At 44.7% G+C, this 24,332-nt stretch overlaps 1 protein-coding gene across 1 annotated transcript; it reads right to left on the reverse strand.

The window, feature by feature from the left end:
• Window positions 1-599: 599 nt before the first annotated feature.
• st6galnac5a (ST6 (alpha-N-acetyl-neuraminyl-2,3-beta-galactosyl-1,3)-N-acetylgalactosaminide alpha-2,6-sialyltransferase 5a) lies at window positions 600-17,914 on the reverse strand. The gene is made up of 5 exons (XM_067253468.1): window positions 17,788-17,914; window positions 16,907-17,110; window positions 5,738-6,150; window positions 2,079-2,186; window positions 600-1,530 (listed from the first exon to the last, which is right to left on the reverse strand). Exons 1-5 carry the CDS (start codon window positions 17,800-17,802, stop codon window positions 1,281-1,283), a joined length of 990 nt encoding a protein of 329 aa, XP_067109569.1. The 5' UTR covers window positions 17,803-17,914; the 3' UTR covers window positions 600-1,280.
• Between the last annotated feature and the right edge of the window lie 6,418 nt (window positions 17,915-24,332).

Below are 24,332 nucleotides of genomic sequence, written 5' to 3' on the forward strand. Positions count from 1 at the left end.
AGGCCGTAGACCTGGGATCAATCATTTAGATAACATCCCTCCTTCTCTCTGCCAGGGGCTGGCTACAGACTCATTCACACAGAGGGAGAGAGAGAGAGAGAGCGAGAGAGAGAGAGAGAGAGAGGGGAAAAGAGATGGGATCCACATACCCCATATCCATAATCAATGCCACCCATATGTGATCAAATCAATCTTTCTTCAAAATGACTGCACATTCGATTGGTCTAAAGCAAAGCGGTGCGAGTCCAGTTGGATGAGCGTGTCACAAGCTTCCCCTCCATCTTAATCTCCAGCTGGTCGTGTGAGACACGGCGCAACATTTACATGACAATCTGGCTTGTAGCTGTATAAATTGCCCTATTAAACCAGAGACAGATCTGACAAAGCTTGCTGATACACACACACACAACATAGTGCGTACACAGACAACTCGCGTGCACACACACACGCACACACACACGGAAAACATTATTGTAAATGACACCCACTTGTCACTCAGATATCTGTGAGCGATAGAGCCGCGCGTTTGACATGCGCGAGCGCACACGTGCACCTCTGACGGGGGCAGACAGGGCCCGCTAAAAGATTCATGTGTCTCGACTTCTGACAGCCGTGAAGCGTGATCACCACACCGCTGCTCTACACCAACCCCCCCTCACCCTACCAACCCCTGAGCAGGCCTCTGTGCAGTCATACCAACGTGGGACATGATAGTGGAATAGGTAGACATTAATAACCCATTCATTCTGAGCTTAATCAGATCAAATGTGTGTGAATGTGATCGTATGGCCAGTATGCAGCCTGTGATTATGGGTTGAGTAAGGTCCAGTGTTCAGGTGGGCACAGTTCAGAGTGTTCACTCCTTGATACAGTGTTTAACATGGGTGTGGCTGGGAAACCTAACCTACTGTCATACAGTCAAGGGATATTTCGACATGTGGTCTTATGTGAAATATCTCAGTCATGCATACAAATGGACGCACAGACACACACGCACGCACGCTACCAAATCCACTCTAAACAATACCCAAACATGCAGTAGCTGACTGGAATGTACAATGGTATAACACTGCACTGAAAGTGGCACACAGCAATGTCCAATAGGAATGCATGCCTCACTCTGTCCCTCCTCTTCCATAGCATCCAATCAGAGAGTACCATGACTGCCCACATCAAGCAGAGGAGGCCAGCAGCAGGTCATCAGCATGGTGCTCAGTGTTGAGCCACGCCATCCTCAGTCCATTTGACCAGTCCATCTCTTCAACCTCTTTCCCTGCAAGTCACGTGTTCTCGGGCATCACAGTGACCACGCCGCCCAGCGTCCGGTTGGCAGGGAGGGGCGGGGGGCTCCAGTCCGGCTGGTAGAAGTGGATGTCGAATATTTGCGCCCAGTTGGCGAAGACTCGCTTCTCTGTGATGAAGCGGTGGTGGCTGCCACGGCGACCACGCTCGTGGGAGATGTACATGACGCACTCGTCCGCCCCGCGGGGTTCGTAGTAGTGGTAGGGGACTGAGGGTCGCTGGGGCTCCCTGGGGGGCCGGAGGATAGAGTTAGAAACAGAGAATCAACCATAGAAGTAAGTAGAAGCTTCTCCAGCTAATAGCACCGTTTACGAACATCATAATGAAGTAATCGCTAATTAATGTGTAAATGTGTGGGTCACAGTTCTTCCGTTTGTGTTTATATTCTCATGTTTATATTCATGTATTACATTTCATTCTCTGTTGCAACTGTATATATACCCCACCTCTGCTGATAGTTTTTTTTGTATTGTTTTATCTATATTGTTGTTATTTTTATTAGTTTTTTTCTGCCGTTTATTTTTTATTGCTGTTCTCTGTTATTTTCATTTTTTTTTCTATTTTGCCGCTAGTGCTTCAAACACCTATTCCTTTTTATGCCTACTATGTAGTTGTTGCTTGCCATGTCGTAAAAATGTCATGCTTACACTGCGCACACGATAACTAAATCCCACTACAGGACTAAGCAACGCCTGCTGTCATTGATCAGGACGTCAATAGCAGATGATGCTGATCGATCCCTGATTTGGGGGAGGTCCTTTCAGACCTGAGCTCACCTGCAGAAGTCAGGAGCCACCATGCCAAAGACATTGATCCGGTCACACAGCTCCAAGGCGATGGTCATGGTGAACCAACCTGTGCTCAGCCAGGAGTTTGATATCCTCCTGGGGGGCACACGGAAAGGCAGGGAGGAGGGATGGAGAGACAGAGAGAGAGAGACGGTTGAGTGGAAGGGTTGAGTGGACAAGCGTGACAAAAAAAGAGAAGAGAAAGGATACCTGATTAACTGGGAATTTATTGGAAAATCTCATTTTGGCAGGATATGGATGAATAAAGATTTATTCAAATCCTGAGATCGATTTTTACCCCAAAGACTAGTGCCAGGATCGTTTGCAGATTCATTAAAATACAAATCCATCCTAAATACTGATGGATGAGAATAAAGCTTGTCAAATATTCAAACCGTCGAGCACAAAGGAGAGATTTAGACGAGAGCATACTGAAGATACTTGGGGAAAATGACTCCTATTTATTGGCAGGATGATTTATTCTTTCTCAAATTACTAGGTTTTGGTCCTGCCCGCTATCAACAGGGCCCCTAATGAGAGTCCACTGAAACATGTGATAATGTAAAAACGATAAAACAGTATTTACGACATGTGGAACACTCTTCTTGAATACCCATCAATTTGGGATATTTCCCTTTCGTATCATTCATGGGCCAACAGACTGCTCATGAGGAACTTGCTTCAGCACACTAGGATCCTTCTCAGTGATTCTCAGTGATCAGTGGCCATAGCCTGCAGTACTGTGCATGGGAAACGTGTTCATGTTTGTAAAGGAGATTGTCAACTGCTCTCACTAATCTGTGAACAAGCTCCCCGATGACAATCCTTAAACACACTTACATTCTGGTAGCTTCTTAATGAACTGGGTAGTGAAATAGAACAAACAAAAAAGCTCTCTGAACACAACCCACATAGCACACAGATAGAACAGTAACACACCAAGGTACTATAAAAAAAAAATCAAATGTCTGTTTGACCAGGTAATGTTCTTTCTTGACAAATCAACACTATGGCTGTTGAGCAGTCTCACTTTGACAAAGCCAAGAGGAAGAACCTATAATAAAAAGCTTTGATAACAGCAGCCTGGAGCACTGTGCTATTATAGAACATGACACAGACTTCAGGGTTCAAGGTGTACCACCCTGTTAGCCATCTCTCTGTCTAGCTCACTCAGAATGACATGGCTGGGGTTCATGTCGGGAAAGAAATGTACGGGCTGCTAAGCAAATTTGGAACTGGAACCGCTAGGCTGAAGGGGTATTGTTTACATGAGTCTATGAGAATGTGTGGGTTCATGCACCTGTTTTGCCAATCAATTATAAACAATTAGTACTTGATATGACTTGGATGTCTGAATAACTGGCAAGGGTAAGGCTGTGCCACGGATCTAAAACCCAGCCATTTCTGACCATGAAACAAAGTCAACTCAGCCTGATTGAATCTCGTCACAAACAATAAGTGTGTTTCTGATTCAATTAAAAGACAACGACTTAGGTTTTGGGAGCATACTTATTGGCTGTGGCGTGTAAACAATAACCCTTGGCAGGTACTTTTGTTTTATCAGCAGAGCATACAGCATCAAATTGGAAAAGTTTGAACAAGAACATGAGTGACAACTAACAAATGTATCTTGGACACAGACTGCTTTATTGAGAGGCTCCACTAATCCAGATAAATAATTATTCAGCGGTTTTCTTGTTTAATCACAGAGATGAAAAATGTGATGTAAAATGTCAAAGACCTCAAGCGCCATCTATTATGTAGTTGTATTCATTGGATGACTGGGTAATACCATGCCAGGAGGTAAGATGCTAACACGTTTGGGTTTTTGTGAAAATATATCACCCAAGTCTGGTCCTGAGGCTGTTTAGCTGCAGCTAAGCAATTACACTCCTCATTTAACCCTAATCTAGTTGGCAAGTTGTTACGAGAACCAAAAAAGACTTCTTCCCTTAAATGGAGGTTCTGCACTATGATTGTGAAACATCGTGGCTTGGAACCCCAAGTGAATGGAAATATAAAATATTGAATACAAGTGTCCTGAGATCATTCCATATCTAATTTGCTAATCATTCCATGAAGCTATTTTCCATCCTTTGTAATTAAGCCTGCGAGAATCTAAAAGACACCTGCTTTTCACGGCTTTTGTGTTGATATAATCAAACTGGGTTGCACATGGCAACGTCCCACACAGTCCTAATTAACTTCAGAGAAATGGCATACTTTGTCATTTTCAATTACAGTCCTGCAGTTTCCTGTGCTTGACTGAATTATCAGCCTCAATAGAGAAGTGTCTGGAATAACAAGAGGCTAAATGCAATGTACTGGACATGTATATCCACTACATACTGTATTTATACAAACATCTGCAAATGCAAGCAAATATCTTCTGCATATATACTTCAAACAGAAGAACAAAATTGGATATCTATGACTATATAGTCAGAGAAGGATCATAGGAGCACAGTCGGTTACACTGAATAAACAATCACTTGACTCATAGGCTTAAGGGGTGAATGACAAAGATGTTTTCAAAATCCTTTTCAAAGTAATTTCCCTTGCGATGTCTGGCTTGAGCTGCAGTTCCAGCTCCACAGACGTCATTGGGCCAAGCCTCAGATAGACAGAGAGAGAGAGACATATCGAGAGAGAGACATATCGAGAGAGAGAGAGAGAGAGAGAGAGAGAGAGAGAGAGAGAGAGAGAGAGAGAGAGAGAGAGAGAGAGAGAGAGAGAGAGAGAGAGAGAGAAGAAAGAGACAGAAAAAGAGAGAAATAAAGAGAGTGTGCTGTGACATTTTATTTTCATCAGTGGCCATGGAACTGGAGCAGTTGAGCACTGTACTGTATGAACAACTCATTCAGCTCACTGTTCAATGCAGAGGTCTTGTATCTTTTTAGGAACTTAATCAAGGTCTTTTAAGATCTTTTTTTTCCAAACAGAAGAACTCATCTGCTTGAAAGCTTTGTATCTTAGGTTACCTAGGCACCCTATCAGAAACATACTCACACTGGCACCGGTTGGTGCCCTCATTGCACTGCATTGAAGCTCCGCTATTGGCTGGAGTCCTTGTCGATTACAAAGTGCCACACAACGTAAGAATAGTACCACTGTGCTTATTTCCAGCGCTCCAACACCCTCGCAAAATGGAGTTAGATAAACTGAAGTTCAACTAATACGCATCAGCCCAGTCAAAGCACGGAGGAATGCAACCAAACTCAATTACGAGTTCTGTATAAAGTCTCTTCCGTTCCTCTGGTCCTTGTGCTAGCATGTCATCGTCACCCTCCCACCCTTCCCTGTCTTCTCTGCTTCTCCCTGTCATCTAACCAGGCTTCCCGGGGGATTTGCTTAGCTGCTGCTCGGCCGTGACCCACTAGGACTCTCCGCCACACCCCGAGTTCAATGCCTAGACCACAGGCCTGGCCTCCTCCATCCACACCAGGCTTGTCTCTGCTACCAGCCACCACAAACCGCATCAGGCTTGGCTCTGCTACTAGCCTCCTCCACCAATCGGGCTTGGCTCTGCTACCAGCCCTGCTTCAATAAAAGCATATATCTCAATAAAAGCATATCTGGTGTGTTACTGAACCCGTGAAACAAACGAAAGCCGATTCCCACCGACAACCCACCGCCCTCCGCCTCACCTGTCCTTGCCCGTCTCCCTCTTGAAGAGCTCGTCGAACTGCAGCATCTTCTGCCAGGAGATGATGTAGACCTTGAGCTTGGGCAGCACCTGGTTCATCAGGCGCAGGTTGTTGTACACCAGACCTTTCCCGTCCCGCCTCATGTAGCTGCTGGGGCCCCAGAAGATGAACACCGTGTCCTGGCTGGCGTTGAGCAGCTCGTGGCGATTGCGTAGCACCCGCTGCATGCTGGAGTGGGCGACGACGCGCAGGGTGGTCCGGAGGCCCACGTCTCGGCCATAGCCCCTCGTGGTGGGGGCGTCGTTCATCCGGATCACGCACTCGGCCTGGTCGATCTCCTCGCCGCGGCCCCCACCGATCAGGTGGCCGGAGCTGGTCACCAGGGCACAGGTCTGGCAGTGCATTTTGAGAGGCTGAGAAGGAGGAGGGAGAGAGATGAATATGGACATGGATAGTTCATGTACTTACAATCAGGTCCTGCACCTTACATTTACATTTAGTCATTTAGCAGACGCTCTCATCCAGAACGATTTACAGTAAGTACAGGGACATTCCCCCGAGGCAAGTAGGGTGCTTTGGCCAAGGACACAACGTCATTTTGCGCAGCCGGGAATCGAACTGGAAGGATAGGAGGCGGCCCTTCTTTGCTTTGAAGTCCCGCAATTCTTTCGCAGTCATCGAAAATGCTTTTGAAATACAGTATTTACCCGGCTGTCTAGCAAAAAACAGTGCACCTAAAGGGGACCTTCGTGAAAAGTACCGCCTACTGTATATGTATGAGGAGGAAAAATGCTTTGTTGACAAATGGATTGTGACAGTGGCTCTTGGGTTTGCACAGCTTGTCATTGACTTGCTACTGTCACAAACACTTTTGGGTCTCACAGAGGATTTGCTTGGAAACACTCTCTCTTGTCTCATCCAAAGTCACTTCTCTCCCACCTCACATACTGTACTTCTGATGTATGGCATTCCTTGATGCATAATATCTTCCTATAAATTATTCCTTACATAAAAGCCATTACCTTTCATAGAAGGCTAGGCCTCGTAGCCTGCAGTGAACTATCTTCCGAGCAACAATACAGCAACAATTTAAGATGACAAAAATCTTAAAGTAAAAAACAATGAGGGTGTGCTAGCCATTTTGTCCAACGTGGAATTTCCCAATATAGAATCACCAGGCCATAGTTGAGACAGTCAATTGGGCCATGTGGACTGTGTGAGAGAGAAAGAGAGCGAGAGAGAGAGAGAGAAATACAGTATACCGTATGTCTAGAGGAAGGGCAACTCCTCTGGTGTTTGATGAACTGCCGAGGTAACGAAGCCCTGGCGGTCTACCAGTCTATCCATCAGACCCCCCCACCCCCAGCCCCCTCCACTCTGGGTCCAGATCAGCCTCTAACACAGAGCCAGTGGGGCATCACAGTAAAACCATCGTTCTAACATGGAGTTCACTTTCACACTGCAGGCAAAAGTGGCTGAGATCAGCTTTTCTTGCTCAGACCTCAGTCTGAACAGGCAATACGGATCCATCCGACTTTGAAGTCCCTCTGCATCGACAGTCTGCACAATTCTGCGCTGGCGCGAGTCGCTCGGTGAATACAAGCGTGGACGACAGCTCCGACGAAGGTCGTCAGTGACAGGAGGCCTGATGAGCTTCTGAACGAGCACAACTAGAGGGGCTGTATCCTTACTGGTCTGTGTGTTTGGATCACAACTAGAGGGGCTGTATCCTTACTGGTCTGTGTGTTTGGATCAAAACTAGAGGGGCTGTATCCTTACTGGTCTGTGTGTTTGGATCAAAACTAGAGGGGCTGTATCCTTACTGGTCTGTGTGTTTGGATCAAAACTAGAGGGGCTGTATCCTTACTGGTCTGTGTGTTTGGATCAAAACTAGAGGGGCTGTATCCTTACTGGTCTGTGTGTTTGGATCAAAACTAGAGGGGCTGTATCCTTACTGGTCTGTGTGTTTGGATCAAAACTAGAGGGGCTGTATCCTTACTGGTCTGTGTGTTTGGATCAAAACTAGAGGGGCTGTATCCTTACTGGTCTGTGTGTTTGGATCAAAACTAGAGGGGCTGTATCCTTACTGGTCTGTGTGTTTGGATCAAAACTAGAGGGGCTGTATCCTTACTGGTCTGTGTGTTTGGATCAAAACTAGAGGGGCTGTATCCTTACTGGTCTGTGTGTTTGGATCAAAACTAGAGGGGCTGTATCCTTACTGGTCTGTGTGTTTGGATCAAAACTAGAGGGGCTGTATCCTTACTGGTCTGTGTGTTTGGATCAAAACTAGAGGGGCTGTATCCTTACTGGTCTGTGTGTTTGGATCAAAACTAGAGGGGCTGTATCCTTACTGGTCTGTGTGTTTGGATCAAAACTAGAGGGGCTGTATCCTTACTGGTCTGTGTGTTTGGATCAAAACTAGAGGGGCTGTATCCTTACTGGTCTGTGTGTTTGGATCAAATCTAACACATGTCCAGTGTAGTGCGTCTGACGTCTTTGTTATTGTTCATTTGTGCATGCGGATCAATTCAGGATCGTGACCAGATCCCATTGGAATCTGATATTGGGCAAAAAAAATAATAATTATGTGAACAGCCAAACATATAATTTTGGGGGGATCTGAACAATATATCCGAATTGAGCTCTTAGGCTTGCAGTGTAAAGGAAAGTGGGTCCATAGTTTATGTCTGAGGAATTTAAGATAGTCTCCTGGCACGATCTGTTCTCTCAGGGAGCCATCCCAGGCTAATACAAAGAACAAGAATGGATGGCTGGGTTTTCTATGTCCAATCCTATCACCCTGTCAGGTGGAATTGCTGCCCACCAACTCTGAATTAAGTTGTATCTGTACACTCACAGGTGCATCTGCTCGTCTGATTACCCCAACAGCCAGAACCAAACACTGCTTCAAGAGCCTCGCAGCACATTCTGAGCTTGGCTCAAATCTATCATATATAAATATATAATTCAGAAACGTTTGTATATTGACATCTGTTTTTCCCCAATTGAAATGCCAGTTTATTTTTGACCCAGAATGAACTCTCCCCGAACCCCTAACAGCCTCCATGCCACATGGTACTAAATTTAAGCCATTAGCGGTGCACAACAGATGAGCTACTGTTCCAATAAGGACACGGAATCGGACTGGATGTGAATTGTTCATGTTGGTTCCAGACAGTACATTGTGTTGCCCTGCTCTGTAAGACATGCATGACTAAACAACAGAGATTACCAAGTGTCACATTCACCAGTCCCTATAATTAAACAGTGACAGAAAGATGTTGTAAAGAGAGTGATAATTATGAACATAATTACACTGTGATTTTGGCAGAAAAAAATGAGACGCAGATTTGCCGGTCTGATTATCTCAGTGGTCAGTACAGCAGCCTGACTGCCTAGCTGTACTCATGGGCACTGGACGTAATTGGCAGTAAAAACCCAACACGGGTCTCCAGGCATTAAATCAGATAATTTAATCATTCTCCTTCCCTCCTTTGCTTGGCAGATGAATCCCTATAAAAAAAAATACGTTGAGATTACGAAAAACGGTTGCAGTTTCAGGTAAGCTAGAGAAGCCGAGAAATAACACAAAGGTGGTGTTATTGATTTGAAGGCAGCAGATCGTGGGAGAGAGTATGGAGTCTGGAGCTCAGCACCTGCCGTTGTAGGGCAGCAGCCAAATAAAAGCATACATGCAATAAATGCTACTGCTGAAAGGCTGCAAGCACTTCAGCCTGCAGGACACACAGTGACTCTGATACGCCAAAATAAAAGACCAGCGCTTGATCAGAGTCCAAAGTTTTTGGAGACATTATCGCTTGGTGTGCAGCTACCTATGTGAGCGAAAGAAGGGTAGAGAGAAAGAGAGTAAGAAGGAGAAGGTGCAAGAGGGGAGAGTAAAAATAAATGAAACAGCAATTAAGGTCAATAGCACCAAAGAAGAACGAGAAGGAGCTGGGAACAAGAGACTCCAATTAGTGTCAAAAGCAACAGCTAGGGTAGTATTTTTGTGAGTGTGGAGGGGAGGAGGGGGAGGAGATGTTGTTTCGAAAACTGTAGCCACTGAAGTGTGGAGTGCAGGCGGCACCTTCAATGGAGGAGGAGGAGGTGCCTGCTGGGAAGAGTCCACAGGCCTGTCCGCCCATCAGAGGGACTCTGCCGGGAAGCTGAGGTGTGTGTGTGTGTGGGGGGGGGGGGGGGGGGGGGGGAATGAGCCTGCGCTCATTTCCAGGGATGACAACTTGAGCCCCTAGTCCGCTCCAGAGGCCCTGTCCTAATTAAAACTGCATTTTTGATCACGGAGATCAATTAGAAAAAAGGACACCTTTGATGGAGGACAATAACTGTGCACTTGAGTCTGATTCAAATTCTGATTCAATTTTCTTTTTGGGGGGACGGACAACAGACAACACTATTATGGTTGATATCTTGTTATAGGGTGGTATTTCAAACCACATCTGATGTTACTCTGGGTTTGAAGAAAAGAGGATTTGTGGCAAAGCTCTGATCTTCAAAGTGAGAGCCGGAATGAAAGAGGGAGCTTGACTTGTGACAAAGACAGCATGAGAGTGAATGTGTGTGTGTGTATATGTGTGTATATGTGTGCAGACAATGTTGTCTTATCTTGCACCATCACTAAAGAGGGACGGTTTAAAGATGCATAAGAAAGAAAAGGAAAACAGACAAACTGGGACAAACTTCTACTCCTCCAAACCCTTTCCTCTGATCTCTAGAACACCAATCAACTCTGAGATGGGGAGGGGCGGGGGGTGCAAAATACTATAGTAGGAAAGCGAACCATGTATTTATTGATTATTAACGGCGTTCTGTTCTGTGCAGTAGAGATTGTTCAGGATGCGTCTCAGGCTGTTCCAGGTGGGAGTTCTCATCAGTATGTGTTACAGGAAGCACAGATCCAGATGCCCCGTGTGTCAACTCTGTGGAAGCTGTGAGACTTGCAGGTTACACCCTAGTCTGCAGCTAATTGGCCAATACAGCTCTGCCGGCCGGCTGGGCAGGTCATCAACCAGCCTTCTTCCTCTCACCACAGCCCGCAGAGAGACAGCCCACAGAGTGAGAGTGTGTGAGAGTGAGAGAGAGAGAGACAGAGAGAGAGTGAGAGTGAGGGGGGGGGTGCAGAGAAAAGGAACGAAAGAAACACAAATAAGGCCACAGCTAGGAGACATTCCCCGTCGTGATGATTGCCTTGGTATGAATACCAAAGATGAGATGCAATTTACCAGGCTGAGAACTCTCTCTCTTCCACCCTGAGAACTGAGATTACAGTAGGAGCCTTGTAGCTAAGATTGTTCAGAAAAAAAGGAGGGAGAGAGGCGGGGGGCAGGGGAAGGGTGTGGAGGATAAGGATTGGAGGGAGGAGAGAGACGGTACCAAGCTCTACTCAACCTGGGGAGGGACGCGCCAAAGCTAGGGGGATATGGTGGGTGGTGGCGGAGGAGTGGGGGTGGAGGGGGTGATATGAAAGGCAATCTTGATAGATGAAAAAGACGAGCAAGAAAGAGAAGTGGCTGTCAGAGGAAGAAAAAGGGGGAACTTGGGAGACAACGAAATGTAGGGCAGGCCCTTTGGTGAGACATTGGTGGGATGGCTGTGCCATTCCAGGAGAAAGGTTAGCGTGGCACCTCCCCTCCTCTGTCACAACTCATAATAGGAAGGCGCTGAGGCTCGTAAAAGCGGTTTGTACGCACAGGCACAACAGGAATATAACAAAAACATCCATATCATGGTAAAACATCCTGATTTGATGGTGGTCAGATTACCGACACAGTGGTTGATTTCTTGAGGCATACCCTATTGTTCCACGCTGGAGAAAATTGTGCTCTAATTGGAAACGTTCTAGTCTGTTCTAGGAGGAGCCTGTCCTACATCCTGTGGTTGAAAAACACATTCACGCGACAACAACAAAGAGTTCTGTTCTTTGTGCTGTTTGGTCTTTTCGATTCCTCTGCACAACAAATCCTTTGCATGAAGTATGGAAATAAAACTGGATAGATGACAGTGGATATGAATATCAGCAATAAATGAACAACAACATACTCATTTGAATGTGGCACTCTGTCAAGGTAAAAATGACAGTTTGAAGCAAACAGTGTTTAACAAATCCACGATTTCACACCTACCTAAATCTTTTCCTGGAGACTGCAGGAAGATAATACATAACATACACAACTATAAAGGCAGGAGTCTCTGTGTCACTGTCTGTCGATGGCTCGATTATCTCGAGAACCGGGCACTGCGTGAAGTTTGCCAGATTTATTGCTCAGGTCCCAAGGACCAGGGGTCGTGTGTAAAGTTTTTGGGATAAGCGGTTCACGAGAAATAAATAAAACCCAATCGCCGCCATTTTGAGCTGCACTATGGAGCCATGGATCACACAAAACAAGATCAATTCCAACACAACCCCTTCGCCAGATCACAAATATATGTAATGGGCACTACACTAATGTCTCATGATCCCAAGGGGGCAAATACTTTCAAGTTACAGCAATAATATATATTGCGAAAAGAACATCTATAAAAAAAAACATTCATGTACTTAAACAATTATTTTTTTAAATGCTGTCGACAAAAAAAAACTGTCTGTTAACCCATTATAGCTGGATATAAGTTACCTTCAAACTTACTTCTGAGTACTAAGTCACAGGAAGAAGGACAGTGAAGGCAGCTTTGGCACATGCAGACCTGTAGTCCCTTCAGCATGTGCCTCCATTAGCAAACAGCTTCGTGGGGGTGTTAACCCAGGTCATCTCCCTCCCACACTCACTGTGCTCCACTCATTAGTCTAATCCTAGATGTCTTCCTCCTCACAGAAGTCGACTACTCACACACTCCGAGAACACACACACACACGCAACCTGCTCACCGCCTCCAGCAGGGAGTAACCCCTCCTCTCTTTGCTCTGTAATGAAGGAACGGCGAGCGTACGATACCAAGCGCCTGCCGGAATGTCGGTGTGCATATCTCTATACAAGGGTATTAGGGGGATTAAGATTGATTTCGATGCTGTAGCTGTCTGTGCTGATCTCCGCGGTTATTAGTTTAGCATCTGATGCTATCATCATGAACGCCTCTCTCGCATAACTGATGAGAGCGGCTAAGGCCAGCAGCAGCAGAGAAGCTTACTCTGGTTACAAACACGGCGGAAATTGAGATGGCAACAGTGCCTCCGTGAACGCATCATGGGTTCACGTTTCAGAGCCTTGCCATCCATCTCGGGCTGCAGGGGTCCACATGCAGCCATGCGGCAGCGCCAAACACATGTAGGTCTTCGGGTCAGGGCCCTGGGAGGGGGCGTACTGTATACGGACTAATAATGTCTACAAGCTGTGATCCATTTAACACTGCACAGGCAGGCTCAGTTCCCACGACGATTCCCTGCTGTTGATCTCCGAGTGAGAGATTCTGCTTAACCCGAATTGATGTCGACACCCCGAGTTAGAAGGAGGCTTGACTCTACGTGGGTTCAATAAAGTGCTTACTCTTCCAACACTGTGTTGAAGTGCAGCATGTACAGGCCTGGGCCCAGGGCTTGTGGGACATGCTGGTGCCGGTTTCACAGTTTCACCAGGTTTCCCCTAAACCAATGGGAGAGGATGACGGCATCCCTCAAAGTGTGGACTACCTGTTCTGCCGGAGGATGTAAAACAAGTTTTATTGGTGCTTTGTGTTGAACTATAAAGTCATTTGATCCTATTGGGAGTCTTTGACGTTCCATTCTCAGAGGCTCCCTCTGGGTGCTTCCCACTGTGAAATACTGACCCACTTTTGGGGGGTAGCAAAGACATTTTCAATTGAAGTGTTTTGTGTATCAAACAATAAATATCTACTCCTTGTTCAATGTGTTGCTAATCCTTGGGGAAGCTGGCAGCATATGGAGGGAGACGGAAACACAAATAATAGTCTGATCGTTTGTCTCTCAGTGTGAAGCAACAGCCCATTAATCATTCCTAAAGAGCTGAGTAATGCAGCCACCCTCGCACAAAGGGGGTGAGTGAGACGGAGAAGTCACGCATTCATCTTTCAGCTTTTTCTTCACTCGCCAATTGTTAGAAGTCAGCCATTTATCTATCAGCTGCCATCTTGCCAAAGGTATCATCCACTTAACATTGTTTAACCTTTTTAGCTCCTTCATAGCTCCCACAAAGAGCACGTAGAGGCGCGCCCCCCCCCCCCCTGGCTAGGCTTACAAATCGCCAAAGGTTAAAACATGTACAGCATGAAATTCATTTTCTGCTCACGAAACAAACAATAAAGTTTCAGGATTTGTCTTTGTGCTGAAAATGTATGAGTTCACCAGTGATTCCCTAACCACAGAATGCCACAAGGCACACAACGCAAGATTACTGTGTTGAGGGAATATTTATCGAGAGAGAGAGAGAGAGAGAGAGAGAGAGAGAGAGAGAGAGAGAGAGAGAGAGAGAGAGAGAGAGAGAGAGAGACTGCGCCCTCTCATCCCGTAATTGCTTTTCAGGCCTGCCTTGGTAAGACCCTGAAGCTCTGTTTTGTTTGCCAATAGAGAAATTGTAGATAAGTTGGGAGACCAAGAATAAGGGCAACTGGGAAAGCAGTACGGAGAGAGGAGAATGGATGTGCTACTCCCTTTGAGTGGGAACAATAGTGCTCAAGCATTTCTACCATGTTCCTAAAAACATGAGAACGTGCAACTCGACTCCTAATAATAGTGTGCATGAAGACAGAATGAAACGCCATAGACACACACATAGCTATTTCACATGAAAGAAGGCCCAGCTTCCTCGTTGGACAGAAAGACCTAATTGGGGAGTTGTTTTGATGGCCTCCAGCTGGTTGATTGCTCAGAGAGATCCTAATGAACGATGAAAAATGACTTTGTCTCGTAGAGAGAACAGCAGAAGATGTGGGCGTTCCAGATGATATATGAAACATCTCACTTCTCCAGCTGTCAGCATAGCATTTAGTAAAGAAAGGGGGAGAAAGAGAGAGAGAGAGAGAGAGAGAGAGAGAGAGAGAGAGAGAGAGAGAGAGAGAGAGAGAGAGAGAGAGAGAGAGAGAGAGAGAGAGAGAGAGACTGAGAGAAGCCATTCATGATCTTTCCTTGGCACTGATGGCTTAGGTCTCCTTGGCACAACCATTACATTATATTATTAAACACAAAAGGCCAAAAGTTATTAAAGCTAGTATGTTTTACAATTAATTTTGCTCTTGACCTGAAACACCTCAACATTCATATAATCACGTGGGCATAATCTTTAAAATGTCCTGTTTGTATGCGTTTCAATATGCCTTGTTTCAACATATTCTTTTTCAGCAATGTTACTCACACAGAACAGGTGACATATTGTGAGACTCGTGCAATGTGTTTCCCACCTGTCGTCTCGTGCTATGAAAGCTACTTTTATAAGGCTGCTGGCATGTTCTCACAACTGAAGTATATTTCATCCTCGTTCCCCAATTCCTCTGCTGCTGCCCAACCCTGTCATGTCAGCCGTGTGTCTGCACGGCTTGCGTGTCTCAAAGCCAATCTGACCAAAGTGGCTGTGGTCTCTTTTGGGTTCTCTACAGAGAGCCAGACAGAGTAGTTTCCCATCCTGCTCACGCTGAATCAAATAAGGACGGTGTGTGGAGGAGAAGCCACCCCATCCCCTGGGAGCTCTTTATCTCTCTCTCTCTCTCTCTCTTTCCCCTTCACTCTCTCTCTCTATCTCTCTCTTTCCCCTTCACTCTCTCTCTCCATATCAATCTCCACACATTCTGATTGGTAGTCTACTCAGAAAGCTTGGGGAGTACTGGAGGCTATTTGCCAGCTGGGTACTGTAAGGTCCAGTCACAGACTCCAAACACTTCCCTGTGGATTCCTTTCTACTGTATATAAGATACATATAATAGATGCTGGTTGTTTTTCCTTGATATATGAAGCATGTGTAGTGTGCCAGTCTTCTGCAGCTGCTAATTGGTGATTGTGGGTTTCAGCAAACTTATGATACGCTTCTCAGAGCCATGGCCTAATTGATGTCCCTGGACTGTAAAATGTCAATAGGTTTATAGAGAGAAAACATGAGACAATAAATTGGACGTTTCTTTTTGAGGGTCTACCGTTAGCGTCAAAGGGGGAGGCGGACGAGTGGGGGATCAATACTCATCCATACGCCTGGCCAACTCAAACATTACAGGAATACTCATTAAATCAGATGGGCTCGCTCACTGAATATTGACATTTGAGTGAGAAAAACACTTCTGCATGGCTTGTCAAGAATTATAAAACAATTCTGACTCACTTCCAATATTTACGCCAGTGCAGAATGTGTCTCGATTTAAATTCACCATGGCCTTGGGGGGGGGGGGGGGGGGGGGGGTTATTCCAAACATCTAGAATACTGTACTCTGCAGAGTGTAAACTCCAAAACAAATATTGACCCTCTAGTTATAAAACAACAGAAAACATCCATCCATCTCATCTTGCTATACAAAAGCAAACAAAGTAAATTGGGAAGAAGATTTTGTAGATTTGATTTCCTAAGGCTTAGCATGCGGCAAGGCAAGTACTGTAACATGCATGCAGCCTACTGTGTGTGATGGCATCAGTGATACGGCCTGCTTTCTAAGCACTGCCAGGACTATGGTTTCATTGATTGCTCTACCCCACTTTGTAAAAGGAAGGTAGTCAGTCAATACCTCCAGTGACGTCAGTTATCACCCAGGTGTACCCCTGGGTTCATCAATCAGAGATTAAGACTGCAGCCAAAGGACTTTATTTGCACTAAACATTTATTGGTACAGGCAGGTGCTACCCCACGGTCCCACTCCTCTAGGCAGTGCAATTGTGACAAATGACAGGGTGGGTATCCTTAAGGAGCTGCACTAAAGATAATTCTTGCGTAATTAATTAAACCCTACCTGTGAAAAACGAAAATGGACAGGGTAGGGGAGAGAGAGAGAGAGAGAGAGAGAGAGAGAGAGAGAGAGAGAGAGAGAGAGAGAGAGAGAGAGAGAGAGAGAGAGAGAGAGAGAGAGAGAGAGAGAGAGGGAGAGAGAGAGAGAGAGAGAGAGAGAGAGAGAGAGAGAGAGAGAGAGAGGAGGAGAGAGGAGAGAGAGAGAGAGAGAGAGAGAGAGAGAGAGAGAGAACAAATCACCATTGATATTTCATTATAGAGTCCTGTAACATCTGCTTACCTTGTGGTCTATTATGCCACTGTAGCCCTGTAAGACTTGCGCAGCGTAAGGCTTGGGCTCCTTGAGAGGAGGTTTGGTGGTCTGGTCGGCTTGCCGATTCTTCGTATCGTTAGCTTCTCTGGACGCATAGTTGAAACTGGTATTGTAAACGAGGAACAAGCTCGCACACATAGTAATCACTAAAAACACGGCTACCCCATGGCGCTGGAACAAGAGAATGACACAGATGTTGAGAAATTAGCCGCATTACAGTGCTAAATATTGAGGCATTACAAGAGTGACTGCACAGTCCTTGGATAGTCGAGATTTGAGCACAATTTACAACCTGACCCTGGCTTTGTGAACAACCTGTATTACGCACACATTGAGGATTAAAATACAGCAGAAACTTCAGATAAATAATGAATGTGGCAAACTTCAAGATTACCAGAAATTATTTGTAAAGTGGTCGAGGATTTATTATCATATTATCATTTTATTATCATATATAAATACAGGAAGAATACAGATGTATGAGCTGTAAACCTGAGGTATGCTTTGCATGAAATATGGACACTTGTTTCATGACTTTACGGTGGTAGTTGTTCAGGTAGGTGACGTTCTCGTGTTTGTTAGATACCGTCCCTCTACACGGATTTCTATCAATTCATGCATGACTGATGGACATTTTGATAAATGAATCCATAAACTGCAGATAAAGATTTGTATAAACCACATTCCTGTTTACATTTTCGTAATAGGAAATTCTATGAGACGCACAGCTGGATGTTTTTTTTTTCAAATCTTTCTCGGACCCAACACTGTACACAGAATTATGGAGATTGAACTGCACTTTAATGAAGAGTTATGGTTTGCCAATGATAGAAAAAATTACATATTACCAAAGGAGTCTTCATTTTGCGACAGACTGTCTTAATTCCACGAGTCTGCACATGTGTGTCCACTTTCCCTTAACATCAGTCTGAATACACTAAAACCGAAAATTCCACTTGCATCCCTGCAGGTTCACGCGATCAACATTGTGCTGTGAAGGGTTTCTGCACTATGTCAGATTACTGCCTGTATGGATGGAGACTAGAACCGGAGCGCATTTCATAGAGTAGCCGAAAGACGACAGATGTTGATTGTCGTATTTCTCCATGGTCTTAACGCTTACCGTGTTTGAGGACTGAATTTGAGAGGAAATGGGCTATACTAAAGTGGGAGGTAGAAGGCGTGTCGCAGGTGCAATAGATTAGTCTAATGAGGCCAAACGCACAGATGATTGGTTTAAACTAAATTGTTATTGGAGCGTTGAAGGAACTGGCACATCCAAGCTAAAAAGTCATTATGATGAAATAGGTATTTGTAATGAATATATTGTCCATTGAAGCCTATTGCTTTTTGGTTGACTTATCTTGTCATTCATAACTGCACATCTTGAAAAATAACCAGAGCTATGTTGATATAAACAACATGCCCAAAAACAAATGGTAGAGCCAAAACCAGATTGGGCTGTGGCAGACAGTTTAAAGACAGCAAGCAATTGTGCATAATCTACAATGATTTCATGGAACAAGTAATCCAGCATTACTGCCTGGCAGTAATAAAGATGAGACACATGCCATTATGTGGACAGAAGCAGTGCTTTGTATCTCCTCCAAGCAATTCTGTTTATCAGGCTTTTGGATGGGACTACAATAAAAGAGCATTGTGTGAATGACTCATTTAGGTTGTAGTACTATGTAGTACAGTATACTTAGTCTAGTATAGTACTATAAAGGTAACAGCATTTATCAAATGAGTAGGTAACTATGAAATTGTCATATGGTACAGTTTAATACCATATACAGGTAATATCATGATGGACTATTCATTATAGTGAACAGTGTTGGTGTACACAATATGGAGACCCAGATGTACATTTGCCCTGACAAGATCTTCTCTAATGGAGCCCCTTGATGTCATCCCTACCCTGACAGCCTTGTGTTGACCAGCAGGTGTACGGTGGCTGCCACAGCAGGGTTCCAGCAGCACACACTTATCAGCCGTCATCCTCCCCAGCACGGCTGGCTGTGTGGCTCCACCTGGGCCCCCAATAAACTTCTCCTTTTATGTTCCCTCTAATCCACCGTGGATCAGTGTCTCTGTGGTGATTTATGAGGGACTATTCCTTCTGGTGCTACAACGAAGACCTTGACGAGAGCATTTGGCTGGCTTTTTTGTCCTTTACATAATTAGACAAGTACACCTAATTTACCCCTCTTATTACTCTGGGGCCTGATGACAAACGAGGAAGGGCTTGTTGTCATGCAGGGACACTGTCATGTCCTCAGCCAGGGGCCATGTGGTCCCCAGGTCACACGCTGGCGAGGCCTGACGACACGTTATCTGGGTTGGAATCTAGTCCCATTCTTGGTATGATAACAGTGGCAGGGAATTTGCGTAGTGAACCGATCCAGCATAAGGACCCCAAACGGAAGTCTACTCAGTGGTAAAAACACAAATAAACAGAAACAGACCAAATCATACTTATACTGAATCTCGAATAACTAACATTGGCAGTTTTCAATTGGTTAAACATTACCCCCGGTCATTAAACTGCTATCTCTTTTCGGTTGGTCTACATTTACAATAAAATCCTTGTGGCCTAGGACTGAGTGGCCAGGGCATTGCTCCCCCTATTTGTTGCTGGCATTACAGTATGGTTGAGGGTGATGTCTCTCCTATGCTCAGTTCTGGCCTGTAATTAAATTGTTCCCTCAGGCATGATGGAGGGGGAATCTAGTTTCAGGGGTGAGTGGGCTGTGGGTTCAGACGGAGACCCAGAGGTACTGTATGTGAATGCCTGGCTTTGTTATGTGTGTGTGTGCTGGAGGGAAGACAAGCACTTCCAGCCCCCTAACTATGCCAAGTGGGGAAGCAGCCCTTGGTAGCTCTCCCATGCAATACTGTAGCAGACCAACTGTGGGTAGATGTTTTCATTTTAGCAACTGAAAGTCGTCAACTCCAGACTTTCTGTTTGGTCGCAGTTTGCAGTGAGTTGTCAATATGACAGTAAGTCCAAAATATGATGGACTTTGGTGTTTTCTTTCAATATCATTCCCCAGTGAATGTGTTCCTCTGAAAATAGCACATTTTGTGAAAAGGCTTTCTCCGCCTAAATGGCTCATTCTTAGGGTATCGTTTATACCCCTCTTGATGCCTGTCTGCATTTGAATGTCAAGCACACACCCAACAACCTCAGCCTTCAAAATCTGTGGTCGGGAGACAGATTACTGGGTATTCAACAAGGTAATTTCAGCCTTTAGTGACTGTCTCAACACCAATTTGCCTGTGAGCAGGGTAAGGTAGACTCAACGCTCAGAGCCAGATGTATGGAGGCGGTCCCCTCCCTCTCCTCACCAACTGTCTGGCTTGGATGATTACTGAACGACGGTCTGGCTGAGAGTTTTATTGATTTGGTTGGACTGTACACCTGCTCTTACTCCTGCCTACACGTTGGACTGACTGGCTGCCTGAATGACCTCTAGAGAACTGGATCCAGCTGCACAGGACTGTCTGTCTGACATTCACTGTGTTTGTCTGTCTGACTGTCCGTCCGTCCATCGGTCATTCTGTCTGTAAATGTATTTCCTCTTCCTCTCAGCCAGTCTGTCTATCTTTATTTCCATCTAGCCTGCCTATTCTGCCAGGCAGTGTTCGTATGCCTGTCGACCGGCCTGCCTGCCAGTCTCTCTCTATCCCTCTCCCTCTGTCTGTGTGTTAGAGGAGCTTGCCTCTCCTGATGTCAGCTCAGCCTCAGCAGATGCTCTGGCTGAGGCTCCATGCTCCACGTATCCCGGCCCTGGCAGCTGTCCACCCCAGCTGCCTGACCTGGCTAGTGTAGGACAGCCAGACCCAGCCTCAGCCTAGTCCCTGTGTGGTGAAAACGTTGGGTTTGTGTGTGCTTGTGTGTGATATTACATATCATTGCCAGTCGATGGTGGGGGATTTTGTGAGGTTGTGGGTTATTTCATGTGTCTTATTTCATAGGTACTGCAAGAGGAAAGCTGACGGCCCCTCCTTCTCTGCAGTACCTACCTCCATTCTCTCCATCTGGATGCAGAAGTATAGATGGAGAATCGTACAAGGATCCATGTGAGATCTGTGATTTGATGCCCAAGAGATTTAATCGGCGTTTGAGGATACAGACAGACACACTGACTGCGAAAAAACGTACTGTATCAAAAGCTTTGAAGTCCAGCAACACCCCTGCCCACAAAAAACGAATGAATCCAACTTGAACCCATGTTGTGTACAATTTCATAATACTGCTACTACTGCAAAACAACACTCATACAACTCAGTGTGTGTTCTTTGTGGCTGTGTTCTTCCATCCCCACATCGCTGCAGGCTTGTATGCTAACTTCATTTCGCTGGAGAGTAACTTTTCAGGAACCTGTCAGTGGACTCAAAGGGGCACCACAGGGTTACCTCAGCTCTCCAACATAAGGGATGAACAGAGCTGATGAAAACCCTGGCATGTCTTCACTGACATGGCTGTGAGTGCCCAGCTTCTCTCCCCAAACTGTCAAAACTGTCTGACACCTACTTGTCGCTCAGAGGAGTTTGCGGGGGAGGAGAGTGTGTGTTTGTGGGGTGGGGGGGGGAGTGTTTCTTGATTTATCTGCTGACAGAAACCAACAGGAATTTGTGAGAAGCTGCTCCCCCTTTAAAATAATAGAGTTGTTTTAACAACAGCTGTAAAAACCCAGTCAGTCACTCAAATGCTTAATCGTAGGAGTAAAATCCATGAATAGATGCTATATAACTACTACTGTATTAGTTTGAGGAAGAGAAAAGCTTTTGAGATGGTAAATAATGTTATAGCTGTCAAACTACAATCAGGTATGTTATGTTGCAAACTTCAGTCACATCAAGCTTGGTAAAAGAAAACTAAATTGGACATTACTGAGTACCTCAACTCCTGATAAGGTAAAGTATTTCCCCTGAGGCCAACCTAATCACTTCTTTTATTTATTTAAACTTTTGTTTAACCAGGAAGGGTTCACTGAGACCAAGAGCGTCCAGGCCAAGTCAGGCAGCACCAACACCATTACACCATGAAAAACCACTCTAGTATAATCACCAGAGCATAATAAAATCATAAATACTTTCCAAAACATTATAGTAAGTACAAGTAATGCTGAAATAAAATCATTACACTGTCTGTTAGTGAGAGTGTAAGAGTCAAAGACGTTGGCCAGAGTGAAAGTTTTGTAAGTGCGTGTTGGTGTGTGTATGTGTGTGTGTGAAAAAAGTGTTCAATTCTTATTTTGTTTTATTGGCTGACACTTAATGGCTAACACTCTGAGCCAACCCATTTCCTACCAGTTGCAGACAGGGAAGTAAAGACAAGAGGAAGGGAAGGCTGAAGGGGGTGGGCACCACCAACAAAGCATGAGGCTGTCAGTGTAACGGTCCCTATCAGACCCCATATTGTAGGAAAGTGTTGTGAATAAAAAAGCGCCCGTTGCATGCAAGTCTCTTATGAGGCAACATGGCTGAAATTGAGTTCTAGAGAAGCGCCTTTATACACATTCGAAAGAGAGCTAAATGTACTTACAAAACCTCGGAGATGACAAGACACATTGAGAGAGACAAACTGAGAGAGACTTCTGGAAGTTACAAATTGTTCCGTTCGTTTGTTTTTTGGGCACACTCTTTTGTGGCTTCGGTGACTAGAAGAACCTCAGCTTTCTGTGGGTCAGCATTTCTGGAAACACCACCCACCACAGATTCAGTGCAATATCCCAATTAACAGGATTTGGCTAAGATACATGAGCAGACAGGCCAAGCAGACAGAGCACACTCCAAGAAGAGTATGTCATCAAACCTCGCTCCATCTTCCATCCTCACCGAGGCATCCTGAGCCACTACCACTTAGAACACGAAATAAGTACTTAAACACAGTTGGACATGAACATAGGTTGCCCTAAAATGTTCAGTTGTATTGTATTTGAAGTCTTGCAAGTGGTGTCAGGTCTAGCACAGCTAACACGTTGATGGATGGGTGTACAAGACAGGGCTGGATACGTTGTCATGGAATCCACAAGATGAGGTAGACGAGGGATGACAGATCTCTCGTGGTTCGTTCATTTTGAAGTGGTGAACAGAAGGATATGAAAGAACACTGATATCTGGAGACAACATACCCCCCTATTTGTAATCATTATGCTTTGACATAATGTGACAAATTGGTTATCAATCTTTTTTGTGATTCATCATATCACAATACCTATGTACAATACAATAAAATATCTTCAAATGAAGACTATCTTCATTGTTCATCTATGTTCTATTTTGCCAGCTCTACTATAATTAGATCAATCATGGTGCTAGTAGTACACTATGTTACACTTTAATTTAACTTTAAAAAAGCATTCCCATAGTGAAGCAAAATAATTGCAATTTAGCTTCAATTGTTTATTAAAAACAACTTTCAGACAGAGAATTCAAAACAATATTTGATTTACATAGACTTTTATACAGATGTAGGTGTTTATGCATAAAAAAGAAAAAACAGAAGCCAAACTATAGAAAATTAGGAATAACAGAACAATAATGGGAACCATAGTTCAGTTAAGTATAACCACAATACATGGGCACAGGAACAAGTATAGATTTACAGTTTATCACAGCGAAAAAGTAAACACATGAATGTGAAAAAGTTTGCATTAATCTTTTCACCTTTCAATTGAAATACGTTTGGCATAAAAAAGGAAGGTTTTAAACCATTAAAGTGTATGTGCAGTGACACTCACATAGCCGAGAAGCACTGTTATCTGAATTTTTTTTTCTGATTTTTTTTTTTTTCTCCTTCACCATTCTGGTGATGGTCACTACCAGCTGTTCTTGTCATCTAAGAATTAACAGAATCCTAATGCCTGCAGTATGGGATGATACGACCATCTGCCCAGACAGGGCTTACACGTGAAGATATACAATGTCATTTCGAATGTTGGTTTTTGCTTATCTTAAGACAGATTTATTTTCAAATACTTTTCATCTCAACGTGTTTTCTGTACGGAAATGGAAGTCAAAACATAAAGACTTTTACAGGTACACTAGAAAACGGCCCAACACAAAAAATTTAAGACTTCTCAGGTCTTCAATTTTCCTGGATACAGAGTCTGCCAGTCGCACTAGCCCACTGTGGACAGAGATCCACTGCAAGTGAAAGGGTACCACTTCCAAAAGAACTCTTCAGGAAAGGGATGTTGGTATAAAGTCTAGCAGATAGGAAAGGCTTTCTTGAACCAAACAGTTCACTAGCCCTTCTGCTGTTGTATATGCTAGTGTAAACGGCCACTCATTCATTACTCGACAGGCTCCTGGAGCATTCCTCACCACTGAACAAGGGGCAGAGTGACGCTCGCAGCAATGTACTTATTAGGTCATACAT

The sequence above is a fragment of the Osmerus mordax genome, chromosome 16, assembly GCF_038355195.1.
Source record: "Osmerus mordax isolate fOsmMor3 chromosome 16, fOsmMor3.pri, whole genome shotgun sequence".
Taxonomy (NCBI): Eukaryota; Metazoa; Chordata; class Actinopteri; order Osmeriformes; family Osmeridae; genus Osmerus; species Osmerus mordax.